General features: G+C 34.6%; 1 protein-coding gene across 1 annotated transcript in view; it reads right to left on the bottom strand.

The window, feature by feature from the left end:
- Positions 1-25,669, bottom strand: part of LOC108718600 (CUB and sushi domain-containing protein 3) — a 696,593-nt gene that overhangs the window by 444,879 nt on the left and 226,045 nt on the right. Inside the window, exon 5 of the mRNA XM_041566615.1 lies at positions 1,650-1,857. Within this exon, the coding sequence (XP_041422549.1) occupies positions 1,650-1,857 (208 nt within the window). The remainder of the gene's footprint in view (positions 1-1,649; positions 1,858-25,669) is intronic.

Consider the following 25,669-nt stretch of genomic DNA (forward strand, 5'->3'; position numbering starts at 1 on the left):
ACATACAACAATTAACCAATTAAAATTTAGACATATTTTGAGACTGCTGTATAATAACAAAATGGTACTAAGTGTATTGTCTTAGAAGGTAAAAAAAAAGTCTTACCTCTTCTGTAGTTTGAAAACTCATTAGCTACTTTGCTTATTGTAATTTTTGTCAAACTCTTCTAGTCTTTTTCATTGTCTGTCATCTTATCTGTCTTAAAGTTTCCCTATTTCAGCAGTAAATGGGCTGCACTTTACTTTCACTTTAAGAACCAATATCATTATATTCTGCGCATTTTTGTCTTGCAGGCACTGGCCTAATTTTAATTTAAGAAATTCACACAATACACAGCACTTATCTTGATTAAATCTACTACACCATAAGAATATCCAGGTTTGCGAGTTGACCCTTGATTTATCCTATTCAGGGATGACTTCAAGAATCATGGGTCTTTTTGTAAACAGCAAAAATATAAAAAGGCTTGCAATGGAAGCCACTGTAATAACAGCCTGTCACTGAGTGTCACCATTCCGTGTTTGGAGGGTTTAGCCCAAAAATCTGACTTTTCCGTGGTTTTCGTGAACAAACTAAAAAAAAAATCAAGTATTTTGGGAAAAAAGCCAGACAAAATATTGGGTTTTCTATCTATTTTAATGAGTTTTTCCACAATCCAATTAATTTGTTTGTTTTTTTATTAATGAATAAGGTCAAATAGAGAATGGGAGTTTGGTTGTGTTTTTTTTTAAATAAAATGAGATAAATTTGGATTCTAGTAAACAACCCCCTACATGTCAGATAATATGTGATTACAGATTTAAGCTTGCTATGGAAAATGTAAAACTCAGGCACATTAGACAGCATTTTCATCTGTTAAGTATTTATTTAATTTTTCTCTAAAGAAACTGTAGAAGACTTTACAAGCACACTGTATTAAACAACCTCTACTTAGAGGTCACACTATACTCATAAAACCACAGCAAGGAATAAAAGGAAAAACACAAACATGCAAGAAAACGTTAAGGAATTTGACAAATTTTAGGATGCTATTGAAAAAAAACCCCACCAAATCAGCCCTTACTGTATGTAAAATCAAGACCCTGGAAAAATCTTGAATGCAGCAAATGGACCCCTATCAATTAATCTTAGATCTAAGATTGCTATACGCTGTGGGAGAGGGGTGTAGAAATTCAGCTAAGCTATATGTTGAGCTGGATGTTGAATCTGCAGCTGCACTCTGCACCCTCAAGTTTGCAGGGAAATCCCTACCAATTGACAAGGGGTATTTCCCTGCCTTGAACCAGCTCTCTAGTGACTCTCTAGTCCACTCTATAGTGACCAGGTCTAAGAATAATGTAAACATGCAGTTTTTACCCTTTTCTATGACTATTCTATTGGCCAACAAACTCCCTCCCAAGATTGTGAAGTGGTTCTCTATTCAGTAACAGTGAAATTGAGGTTTCACTGCATGATGGTAAAGGAGACAATTGTGAGAAAAGAAAAGACCTACACTTGGGAGCCCTTAAATATGAAGACCTCCTGTTTTTCAGATCAGAAATAGATATATAGAACACGTACAGATTATTATAACTGTCAATGGCACAACATAGTGCATAAAATCAACTGAACAATATTATAGACATTTTAGTTGAATCAAGAATCTTACCATATTTTTGGTGGGTCAGAGCCTTCAATTTCTAAATAATCATATTTTTCCTCCATATGAAAATCTGTGAAAACAATTGATATTGTATCCCCAGGTTCGGTAACTATCGTCCATGTGCAGTCTGCGTTATTATGGTACTCATTTGGAAAGTTTGGGCTGGAGATAATTCCACTTGATCCCCTAACTGTGCCTCCACAAGCATCTTCAGCTGTTAAAAGAAAACATTTCATGGTGAAGGTAACAAATATATGACATATCAATGCACTTAAACTTATTTTTTTAGGAAGTATCACTGCCATAGTGCTATGCACAGTTAGCGTTAAAGTCAGCATCGTGGTAGCAATAATCCTTTGAAAACCATCAGGGGAAGAGCATTTTGATTGTTCCCTGTGGGAATCACTATAATAAAAAATGCCCATGTGCCATTGCTTTTACAGAACTTCAAGTCACTTATACAACAATAACACTGACAATAACTAAAAGTTTAAAGAATTATTGGGATGGAAGATACTACAATCAAATTTAGGACCTTGCTCACAAGAACTCACAAGCAAAATAATATTATCTAAACATAATGGGCGTTTTATGTTCAGGAGAAACAAAAAAAATAGAAGTGAGATTTTAACTCATTTGGCTTTTAAGGCATTATTAGGATATGTTTTTTTCATGAGCAGAAAGTTTTTCACTATTTTCAAAACCTGAGAAGAATTTTTTGAAAAAAAAAAAAAAATACCTTTTGCTGCCTCACAGGTACAGGGACTTTAAGGGGCAGATTTATCAAGGGTCGAATTTCGAAATACGAATAAAAAAAGACCAACCAAAATGTATTCGTTCGAATCTAATTCGGATCATATTCAATTGGAGGTTCCCAATAGGCTAAAACAGCAATTCAGCAGGTTTTAGATGGCAAAAAGTCAAAGTCAAATTTTGAAAGAGACATTTTTTAATTTTTTTCAAATTCAAATCGAATTTGGACTATTCCCTAGTCAGAGTACACTAAAATTAGCTCAAAATTCAAATTAAAAAATTTAGATTTTTCAATTTGACCTTTGATAAATTGCCCCTAGGAGTGTACTGCAAACTTAAGAAGGGTCATTTACTAAAATACAAATTTATCTCATTTTTAAATAAAAAAAAACACAAACAAAATCTAATACCCAATTTGACCTTATTTATTATTAAAAAAGCTTGATTTAATCAGTTTGGGTAAAAAGCCTGGACCGTACATCTTTTTTCTGGGTTTTTTCCCGAATTGCTCTATTTTTTGGGCTTTTTCCCTTAAAGGCTGAATTTTTCAGATGTTTGCCTGAAAATCCCCAAAATGTTGTATTTTCTGGCTAATTCCAGAACAAACCACAGAAACTTTAAAATAGGATAGGGACCTCTGCCACTGACTTCGGCAGGTCTGAGATGGTGGATTTTTTGATTCAGGCGTTTTGCTGCATCTGGCTTTAATAAATCTTGAAAAATTTGAGTTTTAAAAAAATACCAGAAAAATTCGAGTTGTGCCCCCAAAAAGCATAACAGGAGTTTAGTAAATAACCCCCTTAGAGTCCAATTTACTAACATTTGTATTTCTATCTTTTTCACAAATGTATTTATTAATGTTTTTAATTCCTGTAAAACACAGATTTTTCAGATTTTTTTTTTTTAATTGTCAGAAAAACTGGAATTTTTAGGGGTTTTAGAGATACTATTGATTTTCAGTGCAACATTTAGTACGCTTTTCTTACCTTTTATATTTGGATTCAGAGAAAATTCGTTTAATCGTGGTTTCAAAAACCTCAAAACAATAAAATTCGACATTTAGGGGCATATTTATCATTTTTACATTAAGTCAAAGGTTTTTTTTTTGCCGAATAGGTCCGTTTTCGATCAAATAGGTCCATATTCGGACAAATTTGAATCGTTTGAATTAAATTAATAGTGCATTCGATCAAATTCGATTCAACGTTTCCCCCCAAAAAAACCCGAATTTTCAAAGTCCATGAATTGACTCCAAATAGGTTATAGGAGGTTCCCCATAGGCTAAAATAGCAATTCGGTAGGTTAGGAATGGTGAATAGTCGAATTTTTAAAGAGATAGTACATGATAAATTTTGATATTCACATTTTTTAATTTTTTTCAAATTCAAATCGAATTTGGACTATTCCCTAGTCGAGGTACACAAAAAATAGCTCAAAATTTGATTTTTTTTTTTTTAAATTCGAAAATTCCCCTCGACCTTTGATAAATCGGCCCCTAAATAATGGGCTTCTTAGTCATTGCAGTAGAGTGAGAGTGTAATTTTTGATATAAACTGAGTTTTATATCCAAAATAAAAACATTCATTTAGGAAACCAAACAAATTGTTACAAACTTCATTCATGTACCTCATAGAAAAGCTGACCCATCAATATCTATCTATGAAAATTTAATTAGGATTGTACATATTTCCAGAGCACAGCGCTGTATAATGCACAACAAGGTGCATACAATAAATTTTCCACAAATTGCTGGCAACTCAAAACAAGATTCCTGTGTTTTGCCTTGAAATGTATTGCTCTTAACCTATGGTATGTCTTGATATTCTCTAGACCCACGTCCCTTAGGTTTTTTCTCTTTTTGCTTTTATTGAATGGAACCTGAACTCTACAGAAGATGATAATGATAAATGGACATACTCAATTCCCCTCCACTATCCCCTGTGTAATGAACTTCTTATTATGTGCGATGAACTCATTATACCGAATTCATTTCACCTCTGATGAAAATTGTAACAGAGTTCATTGTTCAAAACAGGAAATCTGGTCATTCATCAATTGACTTGGAGGTAGATGAGGATGCATACCTCTAGTCTGCCTGTTCAATTATGCCATCCATTTGTTTGACCAAATTGCATGTGGTCTGTTCAGCTTGAGCATTATGTAAAACATATGATCCTTGTTCCTGTACATCATCGTTTAATGGAACACTAAGATGACCAATTATGGATTGTAGAAACAAGATTTTGTTTGTGTCTGTATTCAAAATAATTGATTGATAAAACCAAGCATGCATTTTACAATTTTTTCACAATAAATTGGACATCTGGGACCCTCTTAATGAGTCTAAACCCATATTCATTTCACAATAAAAGTCAATTATTTATTTATTATTTATTAGGACTTGCAATAAATCACTTGCAAAGTCACAAATGCATAAGGGTAGCATAGGTCTAATTAATGTTTATCACAAATTCAGAATCCCACTGTGTTAATAACAAGTTCTGTCAGCATCTCAAGAATATGTTAATTTCATTATAAATAATGGATATTTCTGTTTATTTCAAAAGTTCATAATTTTGTTAGGAGAGGAGGAATCTTATTTATTTCAAAGTACTTTGATATTTTGGTATTGTCATAAAATAAGGGAAATGTCAATAACTACTGTATGATAAAATGTGAAGACACATGGGGGTATGAGTTCATTAAGATAGTAGCAGTTATAATCCCTCCCTAATCCCACTTCATACAGCGACTAGACTAGTGTTTAAGACTTTATTTTCTATAGTTAAGTGGGTCTCTTTCATTTAGTTTTAGAAGTGTAGATCTATATTTCACTCAGCACAGGCACCATTGTCATTGTAAATGATCATATACACTATGTGAAAGACATTGCTCCAATGGGTAAAAGTATTAACAAGAATTCTAAAAACTTTTATAGGTTGGTTTATGCAGCAATAATAAGGATACTGTTTTTCTCCTATTCCTACTGAGATCCATTGCCTGGAAACGTGTTATCCAGAATGCTCTGAATTACTGGAAGCCCATCTCCCATAGTCTATTAATCAAAATAATTTGAATTTCTGTAATAATAAAAAAATATTTTGTACTTGATTCTAGATATCATCAATCCATAATCCTACGGGTTTGATTAATGTTTAAATGATTTATCAGTAGACTTAAGATAGGGAGATCCAAATTATAGAAAGACTTTATCTGGAAAATCCTAGGTCCAAAGCATTTTGGATAACAGGTCCCAAACTTGTACCACTGTCTCACAGTAGTGGGAATGATTTTGTCTGGTAGTCAGGTTGGAACAGGTTGTTTACATTTTTATCTAGTTACTGTATATCCTATGCCTAGTTACTGTATATGCCTAATATATATCAGAGAAAAGGAGGATATTTCTACCAAGTTTCTGTCTGTTCCTCTTTAATTTTTCCTAAAGAAATATGAATGGGTAGCAATAATTATGACCCTAGAATGAACTCAAATAATATAATAGTATTTTCTATTCTCCATACTCACTTTGTACTCATTAGACATCATTTATCGTGGATACAGCGGAAAAGACTGCCCCTTAGATCCTATACACTATGGGGCAGATTTATCAAGGGTCGAATTTCGAAGTTAAAAATACTTCGAAATTCGACCATCGAATTGGAATACTTCAACTTCGAATATAAAAGTTTAAGTTTTTTCATTGAATTTGGGTATTCTGCGGTCGAAGTAAAATTGTTTGATCTTCGATTCGAAGGATTTCAGCAATCGATCGAGTGATTTTACTTCGACTTCCAAAAACTTAGAAAAATGCTCTAGATGGTCCCCATAGGCTAACAAAGCACTTTGGCAGGTTTACTTTGGTGAAGTATTGAAATCGAAGAGACAGTACTTCGATTATCGAATGGTCGAATATTCGAAGTCGAAGTCGTATGGGCACATTTACTTAGCTTGAGTGAAGGATTTGAATGAAAAAAAATTTGAAGCTTTTTTTTGGCTACTTCGACCTTCGACTTTGAATCTAACGATTCGAACTAAATTCGAACTAAAAATCGTCCGACTATTCGACCATTCAAAGGATTTAATCGCTCGATCAAACAGTAAATAAGGTAAATCCTTCGACTTCGATATTTGAAGTCGAAAGATTTTATTTCGATGGTCGAATATCGAGGGTTGATTAACCCTCAATATTTGACCAATAGTAAATGTGCCCCGTATTATCCTATTCTATGGTCAAAGTATCCAAAAAAACATTTTTACTTCGCAAATTCCCTCTAATTCCCTTCGACCCTTGATAAATCTGCCCCTATGCACTTGTGCTGTACATTGTTGCACATGCATGTCTTGTATCATAGGGAGAACAGTGCTCACATTGTCTGTACTTGGTAAAGTAAGTATGCCTTATGTGTCACCTGTCCCATATGCAGTATATGAATGTGAAACTCAAATGGAAATTTTTGGAAAAAGACATGACACATTTCAGTTTTTTTATCTGAATCACCCCTGCACTATTATTTTCTGTTAGGCAATGTGAGAGGTCCCTATCCTATTTGGAAGTTTCTGTGGTCTCTTCTGGAATTAGCCCGAAAATCCAACTATTTTGGACTATTTGGGCAAATATCCGAAAAATTTCAGCTTTTCGGGAAAAAGCCTGAAAAAAATCAAGTGATTCAGGAAAAAGCTCCAAAAAATCGTATCAGGTTTTCATTTAATTTTATCAAGTTTGTCCCCTATCCGATTAAATTTTACTTTTTTAATAATAAGTAAGGTCCAATCGTGGATTATAGTTTAGTATGACTTTTTTTATTTAAATTTGTTTTTTGATTAAATAAGTCTAAATAAGTCTAACAAAGTACAAAACAAATGTGAAACAGCCTTTATTAACAGCTTTATTTCAGTAATAACATGACAATTTATGAGGGTGAATCAATTTGATTTATTTTGTGCCAGTTTTCCTCTGTTTACACCCCTGTTAAATCAAAAGTGATGCAAAGACAGTTTCAATCAATCCGAATCTGAAGCAAATTATCCACCCGTTTTTACAAGCTTATATTTTCTTTTTTATGTTCCAGTTTAAATAGCATGTAAATATATTAAAACTTTTTTTGCGATAAAAAAGGGAGAAAACATAAAGCATGCGTGAACAATATGTTCTAAGAGGCATAAAGATTCTTTTGTGGAACACTGGCAATTAATTTCTGTTTAAAAGTGTTGAAAAGGTCAGTTGAGATCACGTTCATTGTACAAATGTCTACACATAATTCTGGTTCACAGTAATGGGTCTAGAGTTTAATTATATGCTTTCTGGCTTAAATGCTAATTTCTTAGTGTACAGGGCAACATTGCCTTCAGCAGGAAAAAAACACTGCATTGTGAGTCCTCAACAGAAAATGTATTTTATTTTTCTACATAATTTTTTTTTATGAAAAAAAAAAAGGTGAATTGACTAAATGTGTATGAAGTAATGCAACACTTTCATGCTTAGGTGTTTTTTTTTCAAGTATGAACAATTTGCTATGCTCCAAAAGCTCTCATAAAGATTACTCCAAAATTATTAAACTGAAGTGCAAAGTTTTAACATTATGGGAAATATAATACAACTGCAACGCACTCAGGAAAAAACATTGGGAAAACACACATTTCTTTAGTATATGGATGTTCTTACTGATAACATCAAGGCAATATATATATATATATATATATATATATATATATATATATATATATATATATATACATATATATATATATATATATGTCTAAACTGAACAGTATGAACAGAGTGTCATAATAATGTCATTAGGTGCCTCATATGCCCTCCTAAGTTAATTTAAAGAAGAAGTATTTTATAGAAAGTATGTTAAATTCTTTGAATAGCCTTCAGATGTGACATTGATTAATTCAGATTATAGGACAGTGGCCTTCTTTCTATGGTGTTCCTTACTTCCTTGTTAGAGGAGATATGGTGTGCTCCATAGTTACTGGTAAGTGTCAGTATTGTTTTGTAATACTTCTATGGGGTAGATTTACTAAAGAGTGAAGTGGGCTTTTTTAGAGAATATTCACCAAAATGACAATTAATAGAGACATCACCAATTTACGAAAAGGCGAAGTGGACAATTTGCTAGCAAAGAATTTTCATGCAATTTTACCAGGCAAATTTTCTCTCAGACTATGATCCTTACTTACTTAAATATATGTTTTTTCACTTTCTTAACCATTTAAAGCCCACACCACGTTTCTTTTAGGGTAGGCTCATGTATAGAACAATAGAAGATATGTTTTGTATTTTTTTTTAATAATAAGGGGGTTATTTACTAAACTCCGAATGCAAAAATCACGAAAAATTTGTAATTTTCTTTTTAATAAATAAATTACAAATTTTTCGGAATTTATTAAACCCTGAGGATGGAAAAGTCAGATTCTGAAAATCCGCCATCTCAGACCTGTTGAGGTTGCATATAAGTCAATGGGAGAAGTCCCAATGATTTTTTGATGTGCGCTGGGTTTTGTGCAATACCCCAACGTTTTCAGGTGAGAGATCTGGAAAAAAAACATGAAAATCGTATGGAAAAGCAAAGCAAATTTTTGGAAATGTAATAATAAATAAGAGTAGAAAACCCGAGCGGATTTGATCAGAGTTTTTAGCAAATATTGAGATAAATTCGGACTTTGATAAATAACCCCCTAAGTGTCAACTTCCAGGAATTTCAACAACAATCACTAATAAAGACATATATATGACCTGTATGTACTGGCCATATTTAAATTGACATAAGCATAAGTATGTTAACAAAGTTTCGCTAGGAAGAAACTTTGCCAATTGCCAGCAGTCATCTGCCAAGATGAAACCTTGCATTTTGATAAATACTCATATTCACTGCGAAATAACGCCTGATGACCTTGTGCAAATTATGGCGAAGTTTCCCAAAGCAAAAATGTGCTCTTTAGTAATTTTGCCCCTAGGAGTAAAAGGCAGGATCAGGGTGGTTAGCAGAGCAGTCAGGAGCTCAAATAAAGAAGCTAGTAAGGGTTAGTACCCTGTGTAGTCAATGCTTCCAGTAAAGGGTCATAAGTGTTTAGGTTCAGGGATAGAAAGATCTTTGGAACGTGGGACCACTGAGCTACACCTAGCACTATGGTTTGTTCACCAAGTGTGAAGAGCATTTACAGATTTAATATTGTACCCACAATATTGCACCCACCATTCTTAATTGTGTACCATCTATTCTATATAGCTAATTTGTTTTAAAGAAGCACTGGTACTCATATTATTTGAAGAATATTTTTGATGGTGAAGATATCACATGATTCACATAGCTCGAGTGAAGGATTAGTAAAAAAAATACTTCAAATTTTGAAGGTTTTTTCTTGGCTACTTCGACCATCGAATTGGCTACTTCGACTTCGAATCGAATGATTCAAACTAAAAATCGTTTGACTATTCGACCATTCTATAGTCAAGTACTGTCTCTTTAAAAAAAACTTCCACCACCTACTTCGTCACCTAAAACCTACTAAGCATCAATGTTAGCCTATGGGGAAGGTCCCCATAGGCTTTCCTAGCTTTTTTTGATCAAAGGAAAATCATTTGATCGATGGATTAAAATCATTCAATTCAAAGGATTTAATCAATTTAATTAATTTTTCCTTCATCAAAGGAAATGCGGTAAAGCCTTCGACTTTGAAGTCGAAGGATTTTACTTTGACGGTCAAATATCGAGGGTTAATTAATCCACGATATTCGACCAATAGTAAATGTGCCCCTAGGAGAATAGAGGTTGAGTGAGGGGAGGAAGAAAAATAGTACTAAGATTGGGCCCTGGTCAAAGATTAATTGGTGGACCCCTGGTGTCCCAGTCCGACACTGCCTGGACTGCAATTATCAGATCATCAGAATCCTTTAATAAATTCAACTTGCTGGGCTGCACCGACTGCAATCAAACAGCAATTAGATCAAGAGGAATCACTAGAAACCTTCTACCAGAAGTTTTCAGAAGTGTACATGATTCTCTTTGTGTTGTTCTGGTAAATGACTCATTGACCCAACAGTTAGGTATCAACATTTCTTTCTTGATGCTAAGAGTTAATATATTCTATATGCTTGAATGGGTTTCCTCTGGGTAAACTAGGTTTCTTAACACATTCCAAACTCCAGCATACAGGTTTATTGGCTCCTTATAAAACTAATGATGGTGCATGTGACAGTGATAGGGACTTTCGTTTGTAAAAATTACTGGGGCAGGGGCATGGGAATAATGTATAACTCTAAAAAGCACTATGAAATATTATGGGACTATATATCAGTAATAGAGGGTATTAAAAGAAAACTTTAAACACAAACATTTTTGAGATTTCCATTTTTTTCTATAGTGGCAGGTTTTATGTATGAATACACATAGAGATGCAAAAAACCAAAGAGCCTGAGGCTATTTATTTAGACTCTGTAAGGAGTTAACGAGAATCCTTCCTGTGAATATGAACAGCATTAGCAATATCCACATAGTCATCACCTGAGAACAGACGCAGCTTGCAGTTTGTGCTCTGCTAGTGTGTTCAAGAGTGAAATAGCCTTTGAATATTTCATCTTCATTTAGTACAAAATAAAATAACTTAAGCCCATATGCTTCCTCCTTTTTTCTGACTTCCCTGTGTACAGCAGGATATGAGTTCTGCAAATTGCTGAATCACATAGTGTTCCTACGAGGAGAGACATCTGGGAGGGCGCTGCTAAAATCCCTGATGGAAACTGCTAAATATACTTTGAAAATAATGTATTAATTATCACGTTTGTTAATAGTAGCTTGAAATTAATCAGTTGTGTGTGTTGTGTTTTTGTGACTCGTCAGAAGAACATTCAGTGCTTTTTTTATTATTAACGTAATCAAATCTGAAAAAATACAGACACGGATGAGCTTCCTGTTCGCTACTTATGTAAATAATCTGCTATCCTTGTAGAATAGAATCAGCAGTTCTGTCATAAAATGAACACAATGTGACACCATGGAAATCCAGCATAGATAGAGCATTATATTGAAGATGACCAGTTCCTATTGATATGTCAATCACAAAACAACAAGAGAGATTAAAGAAAATGAATAAAAAAAAAAAAAAAAGCCTTAGAGATGATTTCCAAAACAAGACAGTATTTACTGATTTGCCAAATCACAAAAGGGAACAAAACTTCCCAAATCACATACACTGCATAATGTACCATCCATATGCTTGTTGATATCCAGCCGTGAAGCTATGAGAAAAGACATATGTGTCACATAGTTTCTGGTGATGCTTATATATGAGTGAGTTAGTACTGGTCTACAACAAATCAAAGTATTAAAGGGGTTATTCACCTTTAAATTAACTTTTACGATGATCTAGAGAGACAATGTAACAAAATACGGTGGTGGTCTAGGGCGGGGGGGATGCCCACCGTGAGCTGTATCCTCTTCCTAAAAGCCGCAGTACTAAGGGCGCGAGCAGTGCCTATGCTTTCTTTATTGGCGCATGCATGCTGGCATGCTTACGTCAGCACGCAATGGCGCGAAATTCAAATGTTTAAAAGGTGCAATTGGGCATGTGATCATTGCCCTTTATAGGATTTTGTTCCTGGTGCTTCTGTGCTGTTTTGCCTGTTTGATTCTGATTATCTGTTGTGACGCCTGCCTGTTTTTGACTATCCCAACTTCTGGAATCTTGACTCTGCCTGATAACCGACTCTTCTGTATCCACAACCTCTCTGATTGATCTCCTGGTTTGACCCTTGCCTGCCTGACTCCGTTGTACTCTGCCTGCCTCGACCCCGGCCTGATCTGACTACTCCTGCTGTCTACGCCTTGTACCGTGACCTTCTGCCCAAAGACTTTGCATTACCATTGTGCCCCTGTGCTGTTCAGAACCCCTCGCTTTGCACCTCTCTTAATAAGACGTTAAAGGTGGAAGCAAGAGCCGAGAGCAGGGTGCTTAGCATCAGTTCTGAATTTAGGGTGCCAACCATCACAGACGATTTACAATTGGTTTTCATTTTTTATTATTTTTTCTGAGTTATTTAGCTTTTTATTCAACAGCTCTTTAATTGCAATTCCTAGCAACTAGGCATTGATTTGAATAAGAGACTGTTTGTAGCCTTACAGAGCATTTGATTTTTTGAATGGGGTCAGTTACCTTCATTTTAAAGCTGGGAAGTGTCAGAAGAAGAAGGCAAATAACTCAAAAACTATACAAATTAAAAAAAAAAACAAGGCCACTTGAAAATTTGCTTAGAATTAGCCATGTTATAAGTCAATTTAAGAGCGAACCAACACTTTAATGATAGTCATACTGCAAAATGAATTTCAACTTCATAAAAAATCTTTCTCCTGATTTTTAGGATAGTGGTTTCTAGAAATAAATTGCATGGCATCACTACACAGACATGCAATAAATATATGTGAATGGTCAGGTCTATACTATACAATGAGATAACAGAGTTAACATGCCAGGGGTTTTACTAATGCCTGTAAGAGCCATTTGCAGTATCCCCATTTGCAGTGGGACATTGCTCACAATTATTGTTACTTACATTGCATATACTGACTGCCTGGGGACCTTAGTTTGTTTCCTCCCCTAGAAGATATACGGAAGACTTGAGCTTTCATATTTAAGAACTATTACACAATGAACATATATCTGCACTTTTTGTAAAGGGTCCATTTCACTGGAAGGATTTCATTATATTTTAAAGCAATAAAGACTAATCAATAAACAGCCAAACTTTACATTAAAGGTACATTTTGGTATAAAAATAAAAACTGGATAAATATATAGGCTGTGCAAAATAAAAATGTTTCTGATATAGTTAGATGTATATGTAATCTAAAAAGGCTGGAGTGACTGGATGTGTAACATTACAGAACATAACACTACTTCCTGCTTTTTTCAAGTCAGCGACTTGAAGGGGGGGGGTCACATGGGACATAACTGATCAGTTACAAATGATCCTTATCATGCAGGTCAGATTCAAAAGCAACAGTTATGAGCCACATGCCCACCCCTAAAGTCACTGATTGGTTACTGCCTGATAACCAATCAGCGGAAACCAAGAGAGCAGCAAAGCAGCAAGTAGTGTTCTGGCAATGTTAGACATCCAGTGACTCCAGCCTTTATACATTACATTTTTGGTTAACTAACTATATTGAAAACATTTTTTATTTTGCAAAGCTTATCTATTTCCCCAGTTTTTTTTTTTATACTGAACAATTCCTTTAACCTGCAAGTATACATATGTAAATACCCTTACTTCAGTAAATATGGTAAATGGTAATAAACAATTATTTGATTCAAGTTTTTTCCATTCAAATTTTTTCTTAAATGAGAAATCGTTTGAGTTCATTCGAGGTATAAAAAAACTTTAAAAATTAAAAATCTCTAAAATTCTACCTTTGTTAAATAACTCCCTTAAACATTAACTAATATAATATGTTATTTTATATTTATATTTTTTATTTATGAAAATAATATGATATTTCCCTAAACAATTTATTGTAAACTGTATACTGCCTTGACAGCTTTTTGAATTATTTTTTTACAGATATCATCAAAGTTCTTCAAAGTTAGATTTTCTTTTTTTCTAGCAATGCACATGCCTCTGAATATATTTTCCATGATATTTTCCTATATTATTCCATTGCAGATGTAATATCTTTGCTAAGCTGATTTATACTTCTGTACACTGGAATACATTTTACCAGTGGGATATTGTGTCCTTTGCTGCTGACAATGGAAAGCATTGATTATTAGTAATCCCCTGCTTTTCTTTTCTCTACTTTATTCTTTGCTGTTTCATCATTTTGAGATGAACCATTAAGGGATGAGTATGTGTATGTGAAGATACTGTTGAAATTCATTATATGAGATGAAAGTATTTTTAGAAGTACTTACAGGAATATATGTATTTTAAAAGATTTACTTTTCAGCAAAAATCCTTAATGAGACAGAGTTTGAAAAGTTTCATTTATCAGGAAAAAAGTACTTAATGCCCTTGTTTTTTTATATTCCTTTATTCTGTTAATGTTTCAGTGATTACATTTTGGCGATTATATTTGAATATATAAGCCATAGCTAATTTATAAGGTTACTGTGAATGACATAAAAATAGAGTAGACTATAATGACTCATAAACGGATAGTATTTAATATTTGTTCTTCCTGTTTGTAAGATATTTTGTGGCAAACAACTTACTCATGCTGTGGGCTAATTTCTCTGGGCTAACTTGTTCTAAAATTCTAACATGAGTCAGCAATTTGGAAAACCTAACTATCAAACCATTAACAAAAAAGCTTGACAAGAGATGTTACTAATAAACCTAATGGATTCTAAGTACAGCTTTCCAATCAAATGTTTCACTCATAGAGACCATGGCACTTATTTAAAATTATAGGAAAACATATATGAATCTTCTTCCTTGTCTAATACACTCAAAATATAATAGAACTAAAGAACGGAAAATATTGGACATATTTCTACACCAAGGGGCACATTTACTTAGGGTCGAATATCGAGGGTTAATTAACCCTCGATATTCGACCGTCAAAGTAAAATCCTTCGACTTTGAATATTGAAGTCGAAGGATTTACCGCATTTCCTTAGTTCGTACGGTCGAAGGAAAAATTAGATCCTTCGATTCCGACGTTTTGAAGGATTTTTATCCATCAATCGAACGATTTTCCTTCGATCAAAAAAAGCTAGGAAACCCTATGGGGACCTTCCCAATAGGCTAACATTGATGCTTGGTAGGTATTAGGTGGCGAAGTAGGGGGTCGAAGTTTTTTTTAAAGAGACAGTACTTTGACGAATGGTCGAATAGTCAAACGATTTGTAGTTCAAATCGCTCGATTCAAAGTCGTAGTTGAAGTAGCCAATTCGATGGTCGAAGTAGCCAAAAAAATACTTCGAAAATCGAAGTATTTTTTATTCTATTCCTTCATGCGAGTTAAGTAAATGTGTCCCCAAGTCCCACTGAGACTGACACCACTATTGCTTGAAACAGACAATCAATACAATAAATGATTTTGTGGGGAGCATTAATACCTTAATTACTAGAGCTGCTTTAAATCTAATACAAAACTATAGTTTAAACCAAAATAGAGAGCTTCTTACTAAATTACAGCTTAGTGCTTCTGGAAATCTCTTAGGAACACAGTGAATTGAAGGCTACTTAAGAGTTTAGTGAGGCATGTCACTCGTTATTTATTGTTTGAAAGCCCTTATAGTGTAGTAAGCTGCAGTGCAATTTCAAAGAACAGGGCTTTTTCTTGGGCTCTCAGACCTGCACACCTTATAAAGCAAGACATCTCTTCTTGATTTTGAAGTAGATTTCATTTCAAAGAGTGCTGGGACTTTGAAACCAGCTTCAAAGTCAATACTGGCTCTCAAACAGCTTTAGAAAATAATAAAAGTAAATATTAGAGTATAGTATGTGAACATTATTTTTGCTGAAATGTAACACATACAGTATAAAACATTTGTAAAGTTGATCCCTTTGTTATTTTCACTATGTACATTTAGAGGATTATTTAGTAAGGATAGAGCTATGTTTTCCACAAAAAATTGAGTTTTCAAGTTGATTTTTTTGGTCAAAGCTCACATTTTTGGGATTTAAAAAAAATTACATTTTTCGAGATCTTTTTACACCGACCCTGTAAATAGCTTGAATCTGAAAATACACCATCTAAAACATGTTGAAATCATGTAGGAATCAATGACAGAGGTCCCTTGAACCATTTGAAGATGTTAATAGGCTGCATGAGTATTTTTCAGAGGGTTTTGCAAGAAAACTCAAATAAATCGAGATTTTCAAGTTTTTTTCCCCGTGGAAAATTTGATTATCATATGATTTGAATTGCCACTTTTCTTGCAATGTTTTTCACTCTAACATTTTTGAGAAGAATTATTGATAAATGAGTTCAATTCATGGATGGGAGATTGGTCTACTTTGTTTTAATAAAAAATTCATATAAACTCGATTTTTAGTAAATAACCCCCTTACAGACTGCAAGCAGTTTTAAAGGCTATGATATGAAAACATATTTTGTATCAAAGAGAGTTAAAAATATAAAAATGGGGAAAATGTTTGAATGAATGTTCTCATCTATTTTAGACATTGCTCTGAACACCTCATTGAAAGCTAACTCTTATGAAATCAAAGGAACATATGCTGAATGAATGGATTTATAAGTAATTTATTTGCTTCCTTGGCACACAGCATTGCTTATCTAGAGATATTCAGCCTCCAAAGAAATTTAAGACACTTCAATCTTTTTGTTTTTACTATTCATCAACTCCTCATAAATAGTAACTCATCAGATAAGAAGGGTGCAGGTCATAAAGTGATGTTCACAATTCTTCTCTCAGGCTCATGACACATGAACAATTGCTGATAGATAATTGGAATGACAAGTAAGCACAAACAAGAAACTGCATGGTCTTTAGGGCCGGCTGCAGGACTTCAAGACTGGGCAAACTCTACTGCATAAAAAGACCTAAATGAGATTGCAGCTTGTAGGGCAGACGCAGGGCAAAAAATCAAATGGAAAGTGTTTAGGAATCCATAAAACACAGTTTATGTTCTTCACAGATGACTAAATGACTTAAACAGGCTAAAAGTGTTGGAGGACGGGCTGGAATATATAAAACACATCCCATGTCAGAAAGCAAAACAGCCCTGATTTTTTTATCATCCATTCACGAATAAAAGCCTTAATCAATATAATTTGGTGATCTCAGTCCTTTCTCAGTATAATCATTTATAATACACAAAAGCCATGAATATCCTGTAAATTATATCCTTATAAACGGTGAGTTCTGATGTCATCAGTTATAAACGGTGAGTTCTGATGTCATTTCTGTCACATGACTCACCGAAACTTGTGTATTATAATAAATAAAGTACCCCCAGTTGTAAAATATGAGGATATTAGAAGTTACCTCGGAGTTTCCTGACCTGTATAAAAACACTCGGCCTTCGGTAACTTATAATATCCTTATATTTTACAAAAGGGGGTACTTTATTCACTATATATACTCCTTCATACTCCTTATCAAACAAATACCAAATTCCCTATCATTGGCAAAATACCGAAAATTTTTATTTTTAACTCTTTAAGGACTGTTCACCCTTAAAATACAGTCAGACCCCAATAAAATTCAGGAAGCGTAAAATGGGGATAGGTAAAATCAGGGTTATTCTGGGGTAAACTACAAAACATATGATGTCATGTATACAGTATATATATATATATATATATATATATATATATATATATACACATTTATATATACATATACATATATATATATATATATATATATATATATATATATATATATATATATATATATATATATATATATATTTATAGAGGCTTTTTGAACATTTTACCTGGACTGTGTGGCCCTTTGCGGTCTGGACAGCACATTACAATTGAGCTGTTTTCTATCTGCAAGCTGAGATATGCAGACCATGTAATCTGATGCATGGTTTATATTCATTGCCTAAAATTGGTACCCTATGGCCAGTACTTTAAGGGACAGATTTATCAAGGGTTGAATTGAATTAGAGGGAATTTTCGCAGTAAACAAAATTCGAAATTCTAAGCAATTTTTTGGATGATTCGACCATCAAATAGGATACTACGACTTCAACTTAGAATTTGATTCAAAGTAAAATAGTTTAAATATTCGACCATTCGATAATCGAAGTATTGTCTCTTTAAAAAAACTTTGACTTCAATACTTTGCCAAATTAAACCTGCCAAAGTGCTATGTTAGCCTTCTAGAGCAGTTTTTTAAGTTTTTTGAAGTCAAAGAAAAATCGTTTGATCGATCGCTGAAATCCTTCGAATAGTTCGATTCAAACAATTTAATCGTTTGATGGAACGGTTTTACTTTGACCGCAAATGGGCAAATTCGATGAAAAAAAACTTCGACTTCGATATTTGAAGTCGAAGTAATTAAATTCGATGGTCAAATTTCTAAGTATTTTCAACTTTGAAATTGGACCCTTGATAAATCTGCCCCTAGTTGTGTTTTAGGGGCACATTTACTTAGCTCGAGTGAAGGAATAGAATAAAAAATACTTCGGATTTCGAATGTTTTTTTTTGGCTACTTAGACCCTCGCATTGGCTACTTCGACCTTCGACTATGACTTTGAATCAAATGATTCAAACTAAAAATCATTCGACTATTCGACCATTCGACCATCCTATAGTGGAAGTACTGTCTCTTTAAAGAAAAACTTCGACCCCCTACTTCGCCACCTAAAACCTACCGAGCATCAATGTTAACCTATGGGGAAGGTCCCCATAGGCTTTCCTAGCTTTTTTTGATTGAAGGAAAATCGTTCGATCGATGGATTAAGATTTTTCCTTCGAACGTACGAGCGAAGGAAATGCGGTAAATCCTTCAACTTTGATATTCGAAGTCAAAGGATTTTGCTTTGACGGTCGGATATCGAGGGTTAATTAACCCTCGATATTCTACCCTAAGTAAATGTGCCCCTAAATGTGATAAAATCCAGTTATTGTTATGACAGGTGTTGGAAATGATAAAATAAGCAATGCATTTTATACTGATGGAATTAAGCAATATAAAAGTTACTTAGTAATTAGTCAAGTTTAGAATAGAGGGCCCCGTTATACTGCTGTTAAATGAATTGTTTAGTATAAAAAGTATAAATAGATAGGCTGTGCATAGGGATGTAGCGAACTGCCGATTTGGTGTTCGCGAACACCGGCAAAAAATTCGAACGTTCACGGACAGTTCGCGAACTTCGAACACCCGCTAAAATCGTTCGATTCGAACGATCGAAGGATTTTAATCATTCGATCGAAGGATTTTCATTCGAATCGAATGATCGAAGCCATTTGATTGAATGCTTTTCATTCGATCGAATGCTTACAATCGTTCGAACGAATGGAAATCGTTCGATTTCTAGCGATCGAAGGAATTCGAATGGTCGAATGGTCGAACGACTTGTATTCGAATCGAACGCGAACTCAAAATGCGAACGTTCCCAAACGTTCGCGAACATTCGGCGGACGCGAACGGTCGAAGTTCGCGCGAACTAGTTCGCAGCAGAACAGTTCGCTACATCCCTAGCTGTGCATAATAAAAACAATATAGTTAGTCAAAAAATGTAATCAACAAAGGCTGGAGCAACTGGACTTACAATAGCCAGAACCTAACTTTCTCCTTTGCAGCTCTCTTGTTTTCCACTGACTTGAGGGGGGCTACTTGGGTCATAACTGTTTGCTTTTGAATTTGACCTGCATGCTAAGGATCAATTGCAAACTCACTAAACAGTTATGTCCCATGTGGTCCCCCTTAAAGTCATTGACTAACTCAGAGTTAGAGAGCTTAAAAGCAGGAAGTTGGGTTCTGTTATGTTACATATCCGCTCACTCTAGTCCTTATAGATTACATTTCAGCCCTCACAACATCACCCGGCAGTGGATTCCACAACTTTACTGCCTTCACTGTGAAGAACCACCTACGCTGCTTCAAATTAAAGTTCTTTTCCTCTAGTCTGAAGGGGTAGTCTCTGGTGCAGTGATCCTCTTTATGGGTAAAAATATCCTCTGCTATTTGTCTATAATGTCCTGCAGAATGAGGATGTGGATCTCATCTAAATTTCCTATCTTATGTTATATTTTCTATATTTTAGTCTTTTTAAAATTTTACAAAACTTGTTTCTGTCCCCGCCAACTTCTGATTTGCAGAAACATCACTTCCTGTTTGATGGTGGTCAGTGGGTTGCAGGTCAGTTGTGGATAAGGCAGTTGCGGGTCCAGATCGCTTAGCGGATCAAAGTGGGTAAATATGCAGGTTTGCGGTTCAGGCATCGGTCTGCAGGTTCGGGTAGGACTGGGTCTTAGAAATTGGTTCTGCGCAGGACTCTAAATCATGCCCCCTCATAAGTGTCTTTTTTTTATAGAGGAAACATCCTCTGAACAGTTTGGTTCAACGTCTCTGCACTCTCTACAGCTCATTTTTATCCCTCTTAGGAACTGGAGCCCAAAGCTGCACTGCATACTCCAGGTGAGGCCTTACTATGTTTTTTTTTTATACAACACTAATTAACATTTTTACACTAAAACTGTAACCAATGAATACTGCAACTAATGGAAGAGTCTTTGTAAAATAAGGACAGCTATGCAGTCTCCAGATTAGTAGTAGCTTATAATTATAGTTTAGTCAGTTAACAACATGATAGCTTGTTATTAAAATGTAAAGTCTAAAGCAATTCAAATGGAAAATATATCATAAGCATAAGGAAGGTTTATCCTTCATGTATTTTTGTTCCAGTTGCTTGAAAATATAAGGATATCTTTGCAGGTGCAAAACAAATGTTTCATCCTTACACTTCTTTACATACTGTAATTTTAATCTATAGAGCAATTCCAAACTTATGAGGCAATATTTTTTACCACAGAATATAATTTGTGGTATAATGTAAAATTTCAATTTTTTTGCAATTTTTTCGAAAATTTGAATTTACCATTCAAACCTTAATAAATCTACCCCTTAGATTGTGAAATTAGAGCTCACCACAGTACAATTCCACCACTCTTTATTAATTTCTATGGGATATTTAGAGGCATATTTATCTATGGGTGAAAATTACACTATATGCCTCTAAAACTTTCATAGAAATCAATAGATAGAGGTGGATTTTTTGTGGTAAGCTCTAACTTCACACATTTATAAATCTGCCGCTTAGGGGCAAATTCATCAAGGGTCGAATATCGAGGGTTAATTAACCCTCGATATTCGACTGGGGAATGAAAATCCTTCGACCTTGAATATCGAAGTCTAAGGATTTTGCGCAAATACTTTGATTGAATGATCAAAGGAATAATCGTTCGATCGATCGTTGGATTTAATCCTTCGAATCGAAAGATTCGAAGGATTTTAATCCAACGATCGAAGGATTATCCTTCGACCAAAAAAAGTTAGGCAAGCCTATGGGGACCTTCCCCATAGGCTAACATGGGGTTCGGTAGCTTTTAGGTGGCGAACTAGGGGGTCGAAGTTTTTTCTTAAAGAGACAGTACTTCGACTATCGAATGGTCGAATCCTTCGATTCAAAGTCGAAGTCGTAGTCGAAGGTCGAAGTAGCCCATTCGATGGTCGAAGTAGCCAAAAAAACACTTCGAAATTCTAAGTATTTTTTCTTCTATTCCTGCACTCGAAGTTAATGAATTGGCCCCTTAGTGTTTTATCAAGGAAGAATATTTATTTGTTCTCTTATATGTTCTTGGAATAATAGTGTAATGACTAATACAAAACTGTTTTTTTTTTTTTTTTAAATCCTGTAACTTCATTGTATGTTAAGGGAGATAGAATTGATGGTGGTCCACATAGCATGACTTGAACTCATAAAATCTAAATACTACATGGCACATATGGAATAACTAAACTGTAGTAAGCACTGTGGGGTATGATGGTGCTATATAAATAATAACAATAATAATACAATTGCATTGTGTTTACTCCATTTTTACATTTACCTTTGCCACAGAAAGAAATATTGCAGCTCCTACTAAAGTACTCAAGAGTAAAAATGAAGATAAGTAGAGTCGGTATGTTCTGTACACAAAAAAAGCAATTCCATTCAATTTACCAGGTAAAATGAATGGAAGATAAAACACAGTTGTACGCAGAGGAGAGGATTTCCATTTCAACATGATCCCAGAAAATATATATTTTCAGTAAATGCCCTTTGTTCAGATACATTTCAGTCAATTTTATATTCAGGTTAGAGCAGCTCAAAAGAAGGTTTTTTTCTTCTGTTTTGAAAACTGTTAGCGAGAAATGCTTGAATGTTAGAAAAACATTATAAACATGATAATCAAACTGTTATTTTAAAAAAAAAAAACATGCAATAGATCTGTCTAGATAAAGGTCACCTAGTTTCTTTACTGAAGGTTATATATGTTGCATCATTCACTGGAGAACAGTTTTTGATTGTGATATACACTGTCAAACAGTAGAAGTTTTGGTGAGTGCTAATTTGTAGTAGCCCTTGTTATCTGGATAAAGATAAAATAATTAAAGCTATTCACATGAAGTTTATCTAAGTTGCCAATAATGTGATAGCTCAAGTAGAGATGAGCAAAACAGGAAACAATTAACTCTGCAACTAGGTTTAAAGTGATTCAAACAATGCAATTTGATTAGTTCTGGTTGTGCAAATCAATACTAATCTAGTCAACTAGATAACTGCTGCAGCTGCTTTTTTTTATTTAAATAAAGTACAATTTGAAAACATTAGATCAGGCTATTGTGAAACCAAATACTGTATGTTGTATACAAAGCCAGAGTAACTTAAGGTACCCACACTGTGATGTATTCTTATTTTATGATGTGACTGTGCAAAACTATGATAGGTAACATAACTTGAAATTTAGAATTGCTCTAGCTTTTAGCTCGAGCAATCTTTAAGGAAACCCTGTATGAGTTAATGCACTGGATTTTTGGCCTATAACATTGTTAATTGTTGTTTTTTCTATGTATTTTGTATTTTAATCCTGCCAAACATTTTAAAAACTACTTGCAGAAAAAACAAAGATTGGCGAGTAGTGATGGAAAAATTTGCGCCGTTTCGCCGCAAAATTCGCAAATTTCCTGCGAAATTCGCGAACCGGCAAAAAATTTGCAAAATGCCTCCGGCGCCCGTTTTTTTGATGAATTTTCGCAGGCATTTCGCGAATTTATTCGCAGGCAAATTCGTGCCTGTCTAATAAATTCGCCCATCCCTATTGGCGAGGTTATCGGGCCTGAAACACAGCACAAAGTCATTAATTCACACAGGGTTTCCTTAAAGATTGCTGAAGTCCTAAAGTTTGAGCAAGTTTAAACAGGCCCCCAAGTAGGACACCACTGTTGGCCTCCAAAATACACGATTCTTTACTATTTTGAATAATTTGAGACAATTGTAGTAAATTGGCAAACATGCTAGTATAGTATAATGTAGGAGGGTAGGAGGTACCAGATGCAAATTGAATACAAGTAGGGATGGGCAAATTTTTTGCCTTGTTTCGCCTCAGAAATTACGCCCATAGACTTGTCTGGCGGCGTACGACAAAAAAACCCCAATTTTTTTGACACCCATAGACTTTTATGGACGTCTGCGACATTTTGCCGGCGGCAAATTTTTGCCGAAGCAAAATGGGTCAAATTCGCCCATCCCTAAATACAAGCTGTGGCTAACATTTTCGGTCTAAATGGTGTCACTTCTGTGCTTGGCATTAAAATTATGTTAAGGTGTGATTCTTTTGCTAAAAGTTTACACCAATGATTTATGCAAATTGATACGAGAACCCTGGAACAGTGATGCGAAAATGTTTCCAATCGAAATTACATTGGTGTTTATGGGCATTATGGCGATGGTTTCCATGGCAACCAGTGACCTTTTTATGCAGAAAATAGTCTAGGAGCATTTGGACTTTTTTTTGCATTTTTTTGGTGTTTTTTGCAATTTATTCTTTGCAGAATAGACTGGTCTATTGGAGTTTTTTTCACAGCAACATGTTTTGGTGGTTTTGCAAGAATACTTGCTGATGGCTAAATGTGGAATTTTGTCACAAATCCTTAGTGGACTCCATGTTAATTTGAGCTTTCATATAATGTCCCTTGTTGTAATGATGAACTAAATTAATGATCTCAGTAATGGTCCTGTACTTCAAAATACATATAGGCCAGTTAATTGGCTTTTCAAAATTGACCATAGTGTGTGTGTATGTTGTGCATGTTATAAGTTATAGAGGTGAATAATAATAATAGCCAGTTATTCTTCAGTTCTTAGCAGTTTCTGCTATATATCTTATTCATTTGTTTCAGCTTCTGTATGAAAAGGATATCGTCAGACGAGGTAAGAAGTTACATTATTTTGGAACCATGAAAAGACCATTATTTTTCAGAGATAATTAGGGGCATTAATTGTTGCATGTTCTTCTAATATAGCTGCATTACCAAACTATTAGAGGATACTTCATCATAGTGCAGTTAATAAAGCCAGAGGTATTTATTTTTTACAGTACTTTTACTATAAATAAAATAGTCACTTTAATTATGCTTTCATTAGTCAGTTATATTCAGTGTATTTTATTTATTACTTTTGATACGATGAATCATACTTATGACTATGAGGATTTTCATTCATTCAGGTCATAGTATATCTAATATAATTAATTTAAAAGGACAAAAAAAAAACAACTGGACTTGCTGAGTAATCAATGAAGACGTTTCACTACTCATCCGAGCAGCTTCTTCAGTTCAACTGACTGGTGTGGGAAGTTCTCGGCATATAGACTCTTCCACTTCTCCAATCACAACAGCACATTGTAACTCTTCAAAAAGGGGACATCTGAAGAAATTCACAGAGGTGTAGTTTCTGTGTAATTACTGTGATAGGATTACCAATGTGTCCTGCAACTCCTAGAACATGTGTTACTTGTGAGAGTTGCATGAATGGATATTTTAAGTGTTCTGAATCTGCTGGGGTTCAGATGTTAGAACAGCATTGTATGTATGACTATGAAGATTTTCATTCATCCAGGTCATGGTATATCTAGTATAGGTAAATCTAAAAACAACTGGACTTGCTGAGTAATCAATGAAGACGTTTCACTACTCATCCGAGCAGCTTCTTCAGTTCAACTGACTGGTGTGGGAAGTTCTCGGCATATAAACTCTTCCACTAATCCAATCACAATGGCAGATTGTAACTCTTCAAAGAGGTGACATCTGAAGAAATTCACAGAGGTGTAGATTCTGTGTAGTTACTGTGATAGGATTATCCAATGTGTCATGCAACTCCTAGAAAGAGGTGTTACTTGTGAGAGTTGCATGACAGGACAGCATTGTATGTAGCAGACAGAATGTCATTCATTTTAGAGAGAATAGTCTAAAACTGGTTCGGGAATATGAAAGAACAGCAAGAAAACTGACGGACTATCAAAACCAACTACAATTTAATCTCAGATGCTGACATCAGGGACTCACCCCTTGTAGCCTACGCCTGGGTTCCTCCATAAAAGGTCACAGAGCCAACAAGATTTTACAAGATTTTTTGTCACTCCCAGAATCCTCTATGAAGCAGTAAAGAAGGATGTGCAAATGATCTGCTCAGGTAGGATGTTAGATTAGTTTCACCTGCATTTAAAAGGTGTGAGCTGAGAATAGGTTCTCTGCTCTGAGAGAAAAGGGACTCGACTGGAGCTGTGCTGTGGGACTGGGG

This window comes from Xenopus laevis, chromosome 6L (assembly GCF_017654675.1).
Source record: "Xenopus laevis strain J_2021 chromosome 6L, Xenopus_laevis_v10.1, whole genome shotgun sequence".
Taxonomy (NCBI): Eukaryota; Metazoa; Chordata; class Amphibia; order Anura; family Pipidae; genus Xenopus; species Xenopus laevis.